The sequence below is a fragment of the Nuphar pumila genome, chromosome 3 (assembly GCF_984573655.1).
Source record: "Nuphar pumila chromosome 3, dmNupPumi1.hap1.1, whole genome shotgun sequence".
Lineage (NCBI taxonomy): Eukaryota > Viridiplantae > Streptophyta > Magnoliopsida > Nymphaeales > Nymphaeaceae > Nuphar > Nuphar pumila.
This window is the reverse complement of record NC_143251.1, coordinates 121,173,369-121,187,247: the sequence shown is the minus strand read 5'-3', so window position 1 is coordinate 121,187,247 and position 13,879 is coordinate 121,173,369. Positions and strand designations below refer to the sequence as shown.

Genomic DNA, 13,879 nt, shown 5'->3' with positions numbered 1-13,879 from the left:
TTTTAAGTTTAAGTCTTTTTTTATTAGAGGTTATTTGAAATTTTGTTTTCATAATGGGCTTAGATGTAATTATTCTTTTTAGCCTCTCTCTATTTAACATAGAGAGAAGCCCTAATAACATAAGTTAACGAGTTTCTTTTTTCTAAACAACCGTCTCTCTCTCTCTCCCTACCTAGGGTTCGGTGCTTCTCAATTATTCTTGAACATGGTATCAGAGCACTGATCTCGGGAGCGTGATCAATCTGCAATCGAGCTACACCAACGAAAAAAAAAACATTGGAACCAGGTGTGTATTATAATTTGTTTTTTGTAAGATCTGTCATCAGATCTAAGAGCCATCGTGGGTGCGTGCCTTCAAGTCTGGCAGGCGTGACCCTTGAGCCCTCGATTTCCACCATCGAGTTGCACCAATCTTCTTTAAAACAGCTGCCGTGATTTTTGGGTTTGGGAGCAGCGAAAATCTCTTTTCATATGTTGCTATTTGTGATCGAGCTCGAGATGTGCTGATGCTGGGTTTTTTATTTTTGTGTCCCCTGAAGTAATGAGATTCCTCTTTGTGGCTGTCGTGCTTTATTTTTCTGGGAGCATCAGCTGTCGTGATTTACAGCACTTGTCAATATGATTTCAGATGTGATTTTGTTTTATGCTGTGAAAGAAGCATGTTCAGTTGTGTTCAAATCGTGGAAGCATGCGTGATTTCTTGCTGTGTTGGAAAATATCCATGTTTATGTGCTGTGTTGAAAAAAATTGTCCTTGGTTATGTGAAAGTGTTTCTGTTGTCGTGGGATTCTGTGTTGGGCAGCAGGCGTGATTTCCTGCTGTGTTGAAAAAATGTCCCTGGTTATGTTAAAGTTTTCTGCTGTCGTGGGATTCTGTGTTGGGTAGCAGGCATGATTCCCTGCTGTGTTTGAAAATATCCATGTTTGTGGGCTGTTGTCCATTACTATCTTTACATTCTGTGTTGGGTACATCTGCTGGTTGACATATTGGCTGACGCGTGATTCAAAATTTTTCTGTTCAAGTGAGTGTATTTGTCTCTTTTGCAGCTGAAATAGTATAAAATCTTCAGTATGGTTGAAACTTCGAAGTGTGATTCCAAAATGGAACATATTGGGGAGTATAAGGCTTTTGCCAACCCCTTCTCGTGCGGCTCTTCCGTAAGGTTGAATGAAACCAACTATGCCAGGTGGTCCAGAACTTTTATGATGTCGGTATCTGGACATCGTCGAAAACATATTTTGTTGGAAGACAAACCCACTGAAAAATTGGGAAAATATGTTACTTGGGATGAAGATAATGACATAGTTATGTCATGGATCATGAATAGTGTCGAACCCCATATTGCAGATGGATTGATCTACTATAATACAACAAAACTGATGTGGGAGAATCTTCGTGATACATACTCACAAGAAACTAATGTGAGTCGTATCCTGCAAGTCGAACAGGAGATATATAATTTGCAGCAGGAGATCAGACCTTAGCCCAGTACTATGCCTCTGTCAAAGCTGCGTTTGAAAGACTTAATGCTCACAGGCCTCTTTGTTGTTCGAAGCAAAAGGATTATCAAGAACAAACCATGGTTGTTCGCTTTCTTACAGGTCTCTCTTCAGAATTTTCTGTTGCAAAAGTTCAAATGTTGATTGGATCAGATGTTCATACTTTTGCTTATGCATACAATCGTCTGAGTAGACTTGCGATCTCTCTTCCACAATCTCAGCTTGTGACTCAATCATCTGCTCTTATTGTCTCATGTGGTTATGGGCGTGGAAATATTCAGAATATCAGAGGACGAGGTCGTGGAAGTGGTATGAGAGGCAGAGGAAAGCTTCAATGTACATTCTGTGGAAAATCTAGACATTTAGAAGATCGTTGTTGGGATAAGCATGGTCAGCCAACCTCTTCTTCATCAAAGTCATATGCTCCTAAAGCAAATGTTACTACTATCGAGGCAACAAATGTACAAGATAATATCTCTGCAAGTGACCGTAGTATCACCCTCAGTTGTGCTGAATATGATGAGTTGATAGTTCTTCGTCCTTTGAGTTTCACCTCTCTTGTAGCTAGTGTTGTCTATTCAACTGGAAATCATCTTCATCTGACTGACAGTAAGTGGATTATTGACTCTTGTGCATCCAGACATTTGTGTGGAAATTCACTTGTTTTTTCAGATATAAAGGATATTAATGCTCATTGAGGAGTCTCATTAGCCGATGGGAGTTCCTCCCCGGTTGTTGGTCAGGGAAATATTTCTATATCCTCCTCATTACAATTGCAAAATGTTCTTCATGCTCCAAACTTTCCTCAAAGTTTACTCTCTGTTAGTTGCCTTATAAGAGAGCAAAATTGTAGAGTAATATTTGATTTGATGGGTTGTCATTTTCAGGATTTGCTGACGGGGAAGAAGATTGGTGGAGGCTATGAAGAAAATGGAGTTTACTACCTACATCATCCAATGGGTAATATTCATGCTGCAGTGGAACACTCATTCAGTCCTGTTCAGTGGCATCGTCGTCTTGGTCATCCTTCATTGTCAAAGCTTCGTTCGGTCTTTCCTCAAATTCCTTCCACCACATCATTTCAGTGTGAATCATGTCATTTGGGAAAACATCATCGAAGTTTGTTCCCTTCGAGTCAGAGTCAGTCTAGTAATAAAGTTTTTGAACTTCTTCATGCAGATGTATGGGGTCCTAGTAAGATTCCTACTAGGACTCAGTGTCGTTACTATCTTGTTATTGTTGATGATTTCTCTAAGTTGTCATGGGTGTTTTTAATAAAAGAACGATCTGAAGTTCCAAGTATTATCAAATCCTTAATTCTTGAAATAAAAACTCAGTTTGAATCTATTGTCAAGATTGTTCGCACTGATAATGCTCTTGAGTTTAAATCAAAAGGTCTGTTACAATTTTACCAAGATCATGGCATCCAACGCCAAACTTCTTGTGCCTATTCATCTCAACAAAATGGGGTGGCTGAGCGAAAACATCGGCACCTGCTTGATGTTGCCAGAACCATTATGATTCAATCCAATGTTCTTGCGTTATACTGGGGTGATGCGATTACCACTGCTTGCTATCTGATCAACCGCATGTCTTCATCTTCTGTGGGTGATCAAATTCCATTACATATCCTAAAACCTAATGCCCCACTCTTTTCTTTCTCACCAAAAATATTTGGATGCGTTTGTTTTGTACACAAACTTAGCCCTGACCGTGATAAATTAGCTGCTCAAGCTACAAAATGCATATTTATAGGTTATCCCAAAAATCAAAAGGGATATCGATGTTATGATCCTATTTCTCGCCGAGAGTATGTCAGTGCGGATGTATCTTTCTTGGAATCCACTCCATATTACTCCAGTACTGGTTCTCCGCTGCAGGTTGATCCAGCTGAGTCTTTTCCAATACCTATACCTCATTTTCCTTTGGAATTTGTGCCCTCATTAACGAACCAAACATCATCTTCCAGATTTAATAATCCTCCATTGGTATATGTGCGTAGAGCTCCACCTCCGCAAGAGCCTTCATCTTCTTCTTCTCCTGAGGTAAGTTTTTCTGACATTAGTGATCTTCATGATGATGATAACAGGCCTATTGCTCTACGAAAGGGGACACGACAATGTACCTTATATCCCATATCTCATTTTGTCTCCGATGCCAGAATTGGAAATCAGATAAAGTCTTTTATTTTAGCCTTATCTGCTTAAACTATTCATCTGAACTTTCAACAGGCAGAGTTTGATAATCGTTGGAAGCTGGCTATGCAAGAAGAAATGGATGCTTTAGTATCTCGGCATACATGGGATCTAGTTGATTCCCCAGCAGATGCTGACATTGTTGGATGTAAATGGGTATATACAATAAAGTACAAATTTGATGGTTCTATTGAAAGGTACAAGGCCAGATTAGTAGTGAAAGGGTATACTCAGACATATGGTATTGACTTCTTTGAAACCTTTTCTCCTGTTGCACAAATGTGTATCATTCATCTTGTTCTCTCAGTCGCTGTTCAGCATGGTTGGAGCTTGTGCTAATTAGATGTGAAAAATGCATTTCTATATGGGGATCTATCTGAGACCATTTACATGCAACAACTTTCAGGTTTCGAGGTTGAGGGGGAGTGTCAGAAGGTGTGTAGATTGAGAAAGACGATTTATGGCTTGAAACAGAGTCTTCATGCATGGTTTCAAAAGTTGTTTGAAGTGATGTCATGCTTTGGCTTTAATAGGTCAGCGGCATATCATACTCTATTTATCAAGAAAACTAACTCAGGCATAGTTGTTATGGTGGTATATGTGGATGACATCATCCTTACAGGAGACAATGTGAAAGATATTGAAAACACAAAGGCTCATTTTCAAAAGCACTTTGTTACAAAAGACCTTGGTTCACTTAGATATTTCCTGGGTATATAAGTTGCTAGGAGCCGTGAAGGGATGGTTTTGTCTCAACGGAAGTATGTTCTTGACTTATTAAAGGAAACGGGAATGTTGGGAGCTAAACCAACAAATATTCCCATGGACCATAAAGTTCAGTTGTTTGAAGAAGGGTCAAAATCAGTTGATAGCAAAAGCTATCGCTCCCTAGTAGGGAAGCTATTTTATGTAACTGTGACCAGGCCGGATATTGCTTTAGCAGTAAGCAAAGTTAGCCAGTTTATGGACAAACCAACTGAGGTACACTGGAATGCAGCCATAATGATTCTCAGATATCTAGAATCTTCTCCTGGAAAGGGGTTATTGTTCAGGAAAGGTGGAACTCTGGAGATAGTGGCCTATTCTGATGCTAACTATGTTGGATCTGTAGTAGATAGAAAATCTACCACAGGATTCTGTGTGTTTTTGGGAGACAACTTGATTTCTTGGAGAAGTAAGAAACAAAATGTGGTTTCCAGGTCGAGTGCAGAATCAGAATATCGGGCTATGGCCCAAACAACTGCTGAATTGATGTGGGTTCGTACTGTTCTTCATGTTTTTCAGGTGAAGGTTTCCTCTCCCATGACCATGATGTGCGATAACAAAGCGGCAACATATAAAGCGAACAATCCTGTCTTTCATGAGAGAACAAAGCACATTGAGGTTGATTGCCACTATGTAAGAGATATGGTTCAAGCTGGTCATATCACTACCAAATATCTAAAGTCGGAAGACCATGTTGCAGATATGTTTACAAAGCCTCTTGCTAGACCAAATTTCTCAAAATGTTGTGACAAGCTGAGCATGATTGATATCTATGCTCCAGCTTGAGGGGGAGTGTTGAGAATATGTGGTTTTAAGTTTAAGTCTTTTTATATTAGAGGTTATTTGAAATTTTGTTTTCATAATGGGCTTAGATGTAATTATTCTTTTTAGCCTCTCTCTATTTAACATAAAGAGAAGCCCTAATAACATAAGTTAACGAATTTCTTTTTTCTAAACAGCCGTCTCTCTCTCTCTCTCTCTCTCTCTCTCCCTACCTAGGGTTCGGTGCTTCTCAATTATTCTTGAACAGTATTAATGTGCCTCTAATAGGCACAACCTATTTCAAGGACCGGAGTTAGTTGAACTTTCAAGTCTCCAAGTAGTAGCTTCAATGACACAATCTTCAATGTAATGGTTGTCATGGCCCTATATTTAGCTTCCCTGGATGAGACACATGTTGCTACAAAAATACAAAAACTTGTGGTTGAGCCTATCATTTGCATCTCCTCCCAAGAATCAGAATAAACAATCATTTCTAACGAGAAAGATAAAAACAATCCTTTAGTAATAGTACTTTTAATATATCTAACAATTCTAAGCACAACACTCATATGATGGTAGGAAAATCTTGAAATCGGCTAACAAAATGAACATGAGACATATCATGTCTAGTAATAGATAAGCAAGTTAGAACTTCAATCATTTGTCTGAAGGGTGTCGGGTCCTTTACAGGCACTCCTTCATCGATCCTCAATTTTCAATTTATATCTTCGGGAATGTCAACCCTTTTCTCATCCATAATCCTTGACCTAGCTACAATTTCAGCTGCATATTTACTATGTGATAATAAATAACCACAAGGTGAGTAAGCAACTTCTATTCCAAGTTTTTGATGTTGGAATAGAACTGTTTCTGATAAGACTTTTGGGGTACATGCATTTCTGCTGCACTTCTTTTTAACAGGTTTTTTTATTTTCTATTTCCTACTTCAATGCCTGCTAATGGGTACATGAAAACTTGACTATATGTGCTTTCATCCCTGTTGTACAACTGCGCATTGCACCACCTGTTTAAATTAATACATCTGGGGTATTGCAGCTGGAGTGGCTGAACAAGGATTGGGAATTTATTGTAAAGCAAACACAGCTGCATCTTGATTTACTTGAGCCATTCATATCTTTTAGACGAGTACTGCTGCAAATTTTGAATTGTAGGCACTGTACAATGCAACATCTTCTGCAGTCTGCATCCATTTTCCGTAAGGTCATAGTTCTGAACCTCTAACAAAACGTGTTAGATTCTATTTGACTAAATTTTTCATCTAATTATGGTCTGTTGGCTACAGGGTAGTAGATTCTCTCTAGCAACTGCAGCTCTACAAGAGTTTAAGGTTTTCAGCATAGAAGCAGAAGCTCAAGAAGAAACTCAATCTATATGCTCTCTTGGAAGGGTGGATTAAACAACTTTGGTTTTGTAATCTTTCTTTAGAAGGTGGCCATCAAATTTGATGCAGTTGTACTTCACTGGTGGTTGACTTTTGTCTGTTTGTTCTGTAACAGCTTGAAGAGGCTAAACTACTTCGAGCACAAGGCCAACATGATTTTGCTATTAATCTTGCTAGATATATCTTGCATCATTACCAGTTAAAGGAAGAAGCTTGTGATGTATTGCGTCTTGCTGGGAAGTGGCTCGCAGAAACTAGATCTACCAAGTAACTTGCAAATGACTGCTTTTAATATTGAGTTCATAGGTTTTAGTATGCCAGATGTAGTTTTCATCAGTGCCTTGCCTTTTTGTTGTTTATTACTATTTTTTCTTAAATGACAAGCATTCTTTTGGATATGTTTTTGTTATTTGTAGTTCAAGAACAATTCTAGAGCAATATCTAAAGCGAGCTGTTGATGTCAGTGGCCTTAGTGCCTCTGTTGAGGAGAAGAGTTTGGCAAGACAATGCCAAGCTAATTTCCAGCTTGCCCACTACTGTGATACTCTGTTCAGGAGTTGTGAAGAAAGGCTTTGCTCAAATGAATGGCAAGCAGCTATGAGACTAAGAAAACATAAGGTATAACTCTATTGGGGCATTTTTTATATTTCGATCTCTGATTTTATTTTAAATTCTTTGGATTAATGGCAGGCCAAGGAGTTGGAGGCTCTCACTAAAAGGTTAAAATGTATAAAAAAGGTATGCAATTTTTTATTCATATGCTTTTTGTTTATTCTCTCATATGTTGTTTCTATAGTGTTGTATTATTATATATGTTTGTGCTGTATCAGGGAGAAAAAACTGATTATTCAGTAAAAATACAAGATCTGCAAAAGCAACTTGCAATGGATACAGAGGAGGCCAACAAATTGAAGGTGCAAGAACAAATATATTAGTTAAAGCTATATTTGCTGCTTCTCATTGTTTATTTCTATCTTTGCATGTATGTTTTTTGTTTTCCAATCACAAGTTGCACTTTGAAACTTTTTTGTGGAGGTTATGTAAATATTATTTAGCATAGTTCATTCTTAGTTATATTAATTTTCTGCTGTTTAATAAAAAGTTCTATGCTAAAGTGTGTTCCAATGTTTAATCTGGTTGGTAATTGAAGGAATAACCTTCAACTTTATTTGCTAGACTTTTCTATTTGTTGAGAAGTGTAATATGTGTTTTACTCTTTGTGTACTACTGATACAGACCCAATACGGGCTGCACACTCGAACCAGAGGGCCATGGCGTGGAGAAGAAGATACGTGAGAGGGAAGGAAGGGCGTGAGAGAGAGAGAGATGCTTGAGAGGGAAGGAGGGTCGTGGGAGAGAGGGAGGGAGAGGCATGAGAGGGAGAGGGAGATCTCTTTAGGCAAGAGTCCTAAGGAGATTAATCTTCTTCTTAAGAAGAAGCCAATCTTACCACAAGAGGTAAGCCACGTGAAGGTTAATGAACCTTTTCAAAATTCTCTACTAATGAGATAAAAAACTGAACTACAAATGACAATGCTTAAATAGAAAATAAGACACAAAATATGGAAACAAATCACAAAAATAGGAGATCAAGATGGACGTCCCTATCAAAGGAGGATATGCTGCTTTATCTTTTCCATTTTGCCCTTCAGGTGGCGTCAATCAAAAAAATGGACACATATGCCCCCTGGTAACCCGATAATTCCTGGAAGACTATCTTTTCTACCCCTGCATATTCTCTGAATTGCTTCATCTGTTCTCTTATTTGTAGTTGACTGCAATATCCCTTATCCTAACCCAAAATCCTGCTTACACCCATATGGATCAGCAGACCCATTCATCTAACAGGGATATCCAGATCCAAAAATCCTAAGCTACTTGGGTCGGGATGCTATCAGCTACCCCTTGTTTTGTACATATCATTATTGATGGGGGTATTCTTGTACTTTCATCTTAGTTTTAGAGTCAACCATTTTTTTCTTTTAGTGCCTTAGAGGGGTTGATCATTTTAGGTTGATTTAGTTTTACATGGAAGAATGGACATAGAAATCATTGGATGCCTAGAGAAGAAGAGAGGAAAAGAATATAAAACTATAAACTGCGCTTACTCTCTAATAGTTTAAACTTCTTTTTTTCTTACAAGATTACTCTTTGTCTTTTCTTGAAACAAATCCTAGTGTTTGCTTATAAAAAGTAAAAACTATAAACGAAAGTGTATTCTTGGAAACTGTTGCATAGGTGTAGGTTGGTGGGTATGACATGGTGACATGGCAATTTCAGAAAATATGTATGTGTGTATATATATAGTCATTGATATCGAAAGTATTGCGATATTCTCACCATTTTAAGGTACGCAGATAATATCGGAAAAATATCATGATATTTTTTAAATATTGTTAAAATCAAAATATCATGATATTTTGATACTTAAAAAAATCTTATTTTATATATTTTAAGCCCATTTTTTCTAGTTTTGTTTCTTTTGTATTTTAAAAACTTTAAAACTTATTTCTTTATATTTTTTGCAATAAAATAATACAAAAATTATTTTCAATTTTCTTATTATTATTTATATTTTTCAATTTTTAAAACTTTCGATATTTTCCCAAGAAATCCAAGTCTAATTCAAAATATTTTGCCAATATTATTGTGATATTTTCAAAATGTTGCAGATATCAATGACATTGGTTTAAATGCAGATTTGAATTAGACTTGGGCCATCGTGACACCTGGCCCTAAGGCTAAGGCCAGGTGTAATGGAAGATGAGAGAGAGAGAGAGAGAGATTTTGCACCTGTTAGAAGGTCACCATGGCGTCCTTGCAGCTAGGCAGAGGTGCGGGAGGGTGGGGTTCAGTCATGCCCTAGCCATTCCCCTTTCTTTTCCTTTTTATTTATTTATTTTTTAAATGGTGAAAGGTTGGGTGCACATTGACTGCAATCGACCCTGTTCGATTGTGTTAGGTGCTGCACGCATGCCCATGTCACACTGTGTTGACACGAGTTTGTTTGGATTCCAGAAGGACCCACATGACTTAGCTTGGAAGTCATGGTTTTTTGGTCTTGGAACTATAGTTCTCAAATATATGAATCATGGTTCCCAAGCTAGGGAAACCACAAAAGAAGATCATGGGAAGCAGTAGAGGAACGTGGGAGAAGCGCAAGACGAAGCATAGGGGAAGCACATGATAAGCGAGGGAGTGCAATTCCCATTGTGTTTTGGAAACAATGTATCTCATGCTTAACACTAATGAAATAAAAACAATTATCATATGATAAATTCATCATGCATAAATTCATGCAATAAATCAAATTAACAATCTACAATTGTTATTCCTCATCAATAAAAAATAACACCACTGGTGCGGATATATATATAACTGGTCTTGGTTAGGGTTAATTGAATCTACTTTTGGACAGAAATGAACTTCAGTGTGGTTGACTTCACTTGACACAAAGGAAGCCGTGTTCAAGTGTCATGCTCGCATGGGTGCGGATGCAGTACCTTGTTAGAAGAGTCTGTGTTACATAGCACCTCTATATGGTGCCTTGGTAAATTTGGTTGTGTTGCAGTACGTTTTCTTAAAAACTTAATATGTCATAAGTTTTTGGATTTTTTTACAAACTTTGCAGTATGTGTCTCCTAGTGCTTTTAACTGCATAATGTCTTCCCTTTTAGTGTTACCTAACCATTTTTTTTTTCACTTATGTGGATAGTGAAACTAATGAGGTGCTAGTTTCCAGCTTACCAGAACTCGTGCTGTTGTTTTTAGAGAGAAGAGTAACTTTTGTATCATTAGGTCTTTCATACGGGTAAATGTGTGAAACATCAATTACATGATGTTTATATGAACTAGCTAAAAAGTTTATGGGCTTGTTTGTGTTTATAGGAAACTATTGAGCAAAATGCATATGTCCTTTGTAAAATATCCTGCAAGAGTATATCATCCTAATCGATATTCACTATGGGATGGATTTGGTTGAAACCTAGTTCTTATGTTTTATTCTGTTCTATTGCTTTCTCATTACATGTGGGGAACACATTTTCTGGGAGACTTTCTGAAACTGAAAACCTAATGTTTGCAAAACTTAAGAAAAACTCATGAAAATGCATGGGAAACTCATTTTCCATTGAGTAAGAAACCTGTTTCACATTACATGAGAAATCTGCTTTCTTTTTCAATGAGAACGGGAGAAAACCAACCCTAGAGTAAGAGACCTGGCCGTGCTGGTTAACCCTACCAACCTACGGTCACTTCTCCGGCTGTGTAAAACCAGAGTGCACCCCTTGCCTTCAGGGAGTTGCCTTGCTTCAGCAATATGCAAGGGGAGTGACACCCATGAGAATGGAACCTTGAATCCCAACCACCCATCTAGTGGCCAAATCCCCACCCCACTGTGCCAAACCCCTTGGGGCTATGAGAAACCTGCTTTATATAAGAAACATGTTTTCCTTATTTGGGAAATATGTTTCCCATACATTTTTGTGTGTTTACCTTAAATAAGAAAATTCTTTTTCGGTAAAAGGTTGAGATACATGCATTATTTAAATTTTTAATTACTTATTTTTTAAAAACTTTTATTTTTTACATATTTTGAATATTAAGAAGGATATTTATTTTTACTTTTTTCTTGAATCTATTCTATCTGAACCATAAAAATGATATGTTGTGGTTAAACAATTTATTTTTTATATTCATTATTCTATTAAACATAGGCTGGCTATGCTCTCATTTATATTAAATATAAACATCTTGTGTGATCGTTTTATAGTTGTCTGTCTTTAATGAAGTAAGAAGGATGCACACACAAAGCCAATAATGGCATAAACACAAGCCAATATGTCTAATAGCACAAGTCACTAAGGGTAAGAGAACACTCACATGAAAAATATTAATTTTATTAATCACTCATAAAATGCACACAAAAAAGCATTGAAAATAAGAGGGGAGGATGAGGATCCTCTCTATATATTCACAAGATGGAGGCCAACTAGCTGTTAGACTAGTCTAACGGCTAGTCATCCCATGATGACTACTACAAAAAAAATACAAAAAATAAGAACAAATAGAAACAAAAATAATTCCTATTCTACCCAAATAACAAAATAAGATCATTTATATGTACATATATATACATACATGTATATGTATACAAATTTGTATACATATATATAATATGTACAGAAGACTATATACATCACAATAATATGTACATTTAACAGTTGTCAGTGTATTCATATATTACACAAAATAAATACATTTATTAATTCTTGCTAGTTATCGTAGTATTAGTAATGAAGGTTTGTTTAACCTTATAATACTCTTCATGCATATTACCAACATTTGCACCTTTACTGTGTGTGTGTATCTCACACATGCACGTCCACACGCACACACATGTTTCCTGTTTTAGATGAACCTAAATGAGTTCCATTTCCTATTTCTGTTTCCCAACATGTTTAACCTTTCCGTTTTCCTCCTGGCAAACGTGCTTCTCACTGCTCATATTCCTTTCGGTATTGTCGTTTGACATTCATTGTGCATTTATTTTGGGGTTCTGTCTGTCAAATCTTTGTGATAAATGGAATTTAATTTCTGAATACCTTCTTTAGATAGTGGTTATGTTGCATGTCTAGTTCCATACTGTTATTGTATGATTGGTTTCCTTGTTGCATATGATATTCTATAATTTTGTGTTAAAATAACCTACATCTCTTTAATGTTATTTTACTTCCAACGGTTCCACTATATTTCTGTTCTATGGGAAATTATTGCATCATGATGCATTCATGTCATTGTCTTTATCAGGACGACAGGGATATTTTCTTGAGCTTGGCATTGGAGGGATACACACAATGTTTGGTTATTGGAGACAAATACGATCTGAGAGTGGTAAAACTTTTCTTTCATTTTTCTGGCACTCAAATATTACTGATTGGTTTTTGAGAATTATTTGTCTCAATGTACTGTGCCTTTTCTCTGCTAAGTGTAATGAATCTATGTTAAGGCATAAATTATAGTTTGTGACCATGGTATCGGCGTGAACAATAAACAACAAATAAGCTTAATTCAAAAGCTACTTCTCATTCTCTCTGTAGCAACTACTTAGTGTATGAATGAAGCTAATATTGTTGTGCTGTTAATAAGCCAGTGGCCACGTTGTTCATTTTGGAGGATAGGCATAAAGAGGTAATGCAACACGAGGCAAAATGTGTACTCATGAAAGTGAATACATGAAGCAAGTGAAAAGGTTATGATAACAGAAAAGTTTTGAAGAGATGAAGAGTTATAACAAACCCACCTGTGTTCTGTAAATTAAAAGTTTCCTTTATTGTATCCATACAGACAACTCTTTTATCTTCTCATGTTGCAACCTACACATTGGAGAACAATCAACATTTTGTATTGCATATAGGTCTGAAGAACAATTCAACGCTATTGTAGCATGTTCCAGAAATTCCAAGTGATATTTATAAATAAACTCAATAGTTGGTTCAATGAATATATCTCACTAATATCAACGGCTGAATCTTCTCTGGAGGTTTTATAAATAGTCATCTTCAAAGGGAATTATTGGGGAAGTTTTCCAGTCTTGAAAAAGAGTAAAATTTATGGAAAACTGAAAAATCTATAAAAAGTGGCTTCATCAAATATCTTCTGTAGTAACTTGTAAAAAGTGGAAGAAAATCAGTAAATTAGCTGATAATTTCTTTTTTATTTGGTTGAAGAAAGAATCTTATTTGTAAATGTTGACATTTTGAAATAGAGATGGCAGTGGACCGGGGCTGGGGACAAGGTCTCCACCCCCGCCTCATCTCAAAATCCTGCCTTCCATCCCCGCCTCCATCCTTGCAGGGGTTTTGATTTTAATCTCCATCCCCGTTTCATGTCCTCCATCCCCGGTCCAAACGTAGCAAGGCGGGGCGGGGCCCCGTTTTCCCTCGGTCCATTGCCATCCCTAAAGAAGGATTGGGGAAGGGGCGGGGCGAGGCATGGCGGGGATTGGGACGGGGGAAAGCGTAAGTCCATCCCCACCTCCATCCTCGCACGGGTTTTGATTTTAATCTCCACCCCCGCCTCCATCCCCGTTTCATGTCCTCTATCCTGGGTCCAAACGTGGCGAGGCGGAGCGGGGCCCCGTTTCCCCTCGGTGCACTGCCATCCCTATTTTGAAATAGCAAGTAATTTCCTTGGATTTCACTTTGGAGAAAACATCATAACATTACTTTGATGTTACATTGGTGTTATTTGTCGAT

General features: G+C 37.3%; 1 protein-coding gene across 8 annotated transcripts in view; it reads left to right on the top strand.

Annotated features, from left to right (window-relative positions):
- ATM (Serine/Threonine-kinase ATM-like protein) overlaps positions 1–13,879 on the top strand; it is a 308,602-nt gene that overhangs the window by 209,430 nt on the left and 85,293 nt on the right. For all 8 annotated transcript variants that reach the window (XM_089999875.1, XM_089999874.1, XM_089999877.1 and 5 more), the window contains 7 exons: positions 6,278–6,442; positions 6,525–6,629; positions 6,739–6,890; positions 7,040–7,241; positions 7,314–7,361; positions 7,454–7,537; positions 12,432–12,515. In XM_089999875.1, the coding sequence (XP_089856001.1) occupies positions 6,278–6,442; positions 6,525–6,629; positions 6,739–6,890; positions 7,040–7,241; positions 7,314–7,361; positions 7,454–7,537; positions 12,432–12,515 (840 nt within the window). The remainder of the gene's footprint in view (positions 1–6,277; positions 6,443–6,524; positions 6,630–6,738; positions 6,891–7,039; positions 7,242–7,313; positions 7,362–7,453; positions 7,538–12,431; positions 12,516–13,879) is intronic.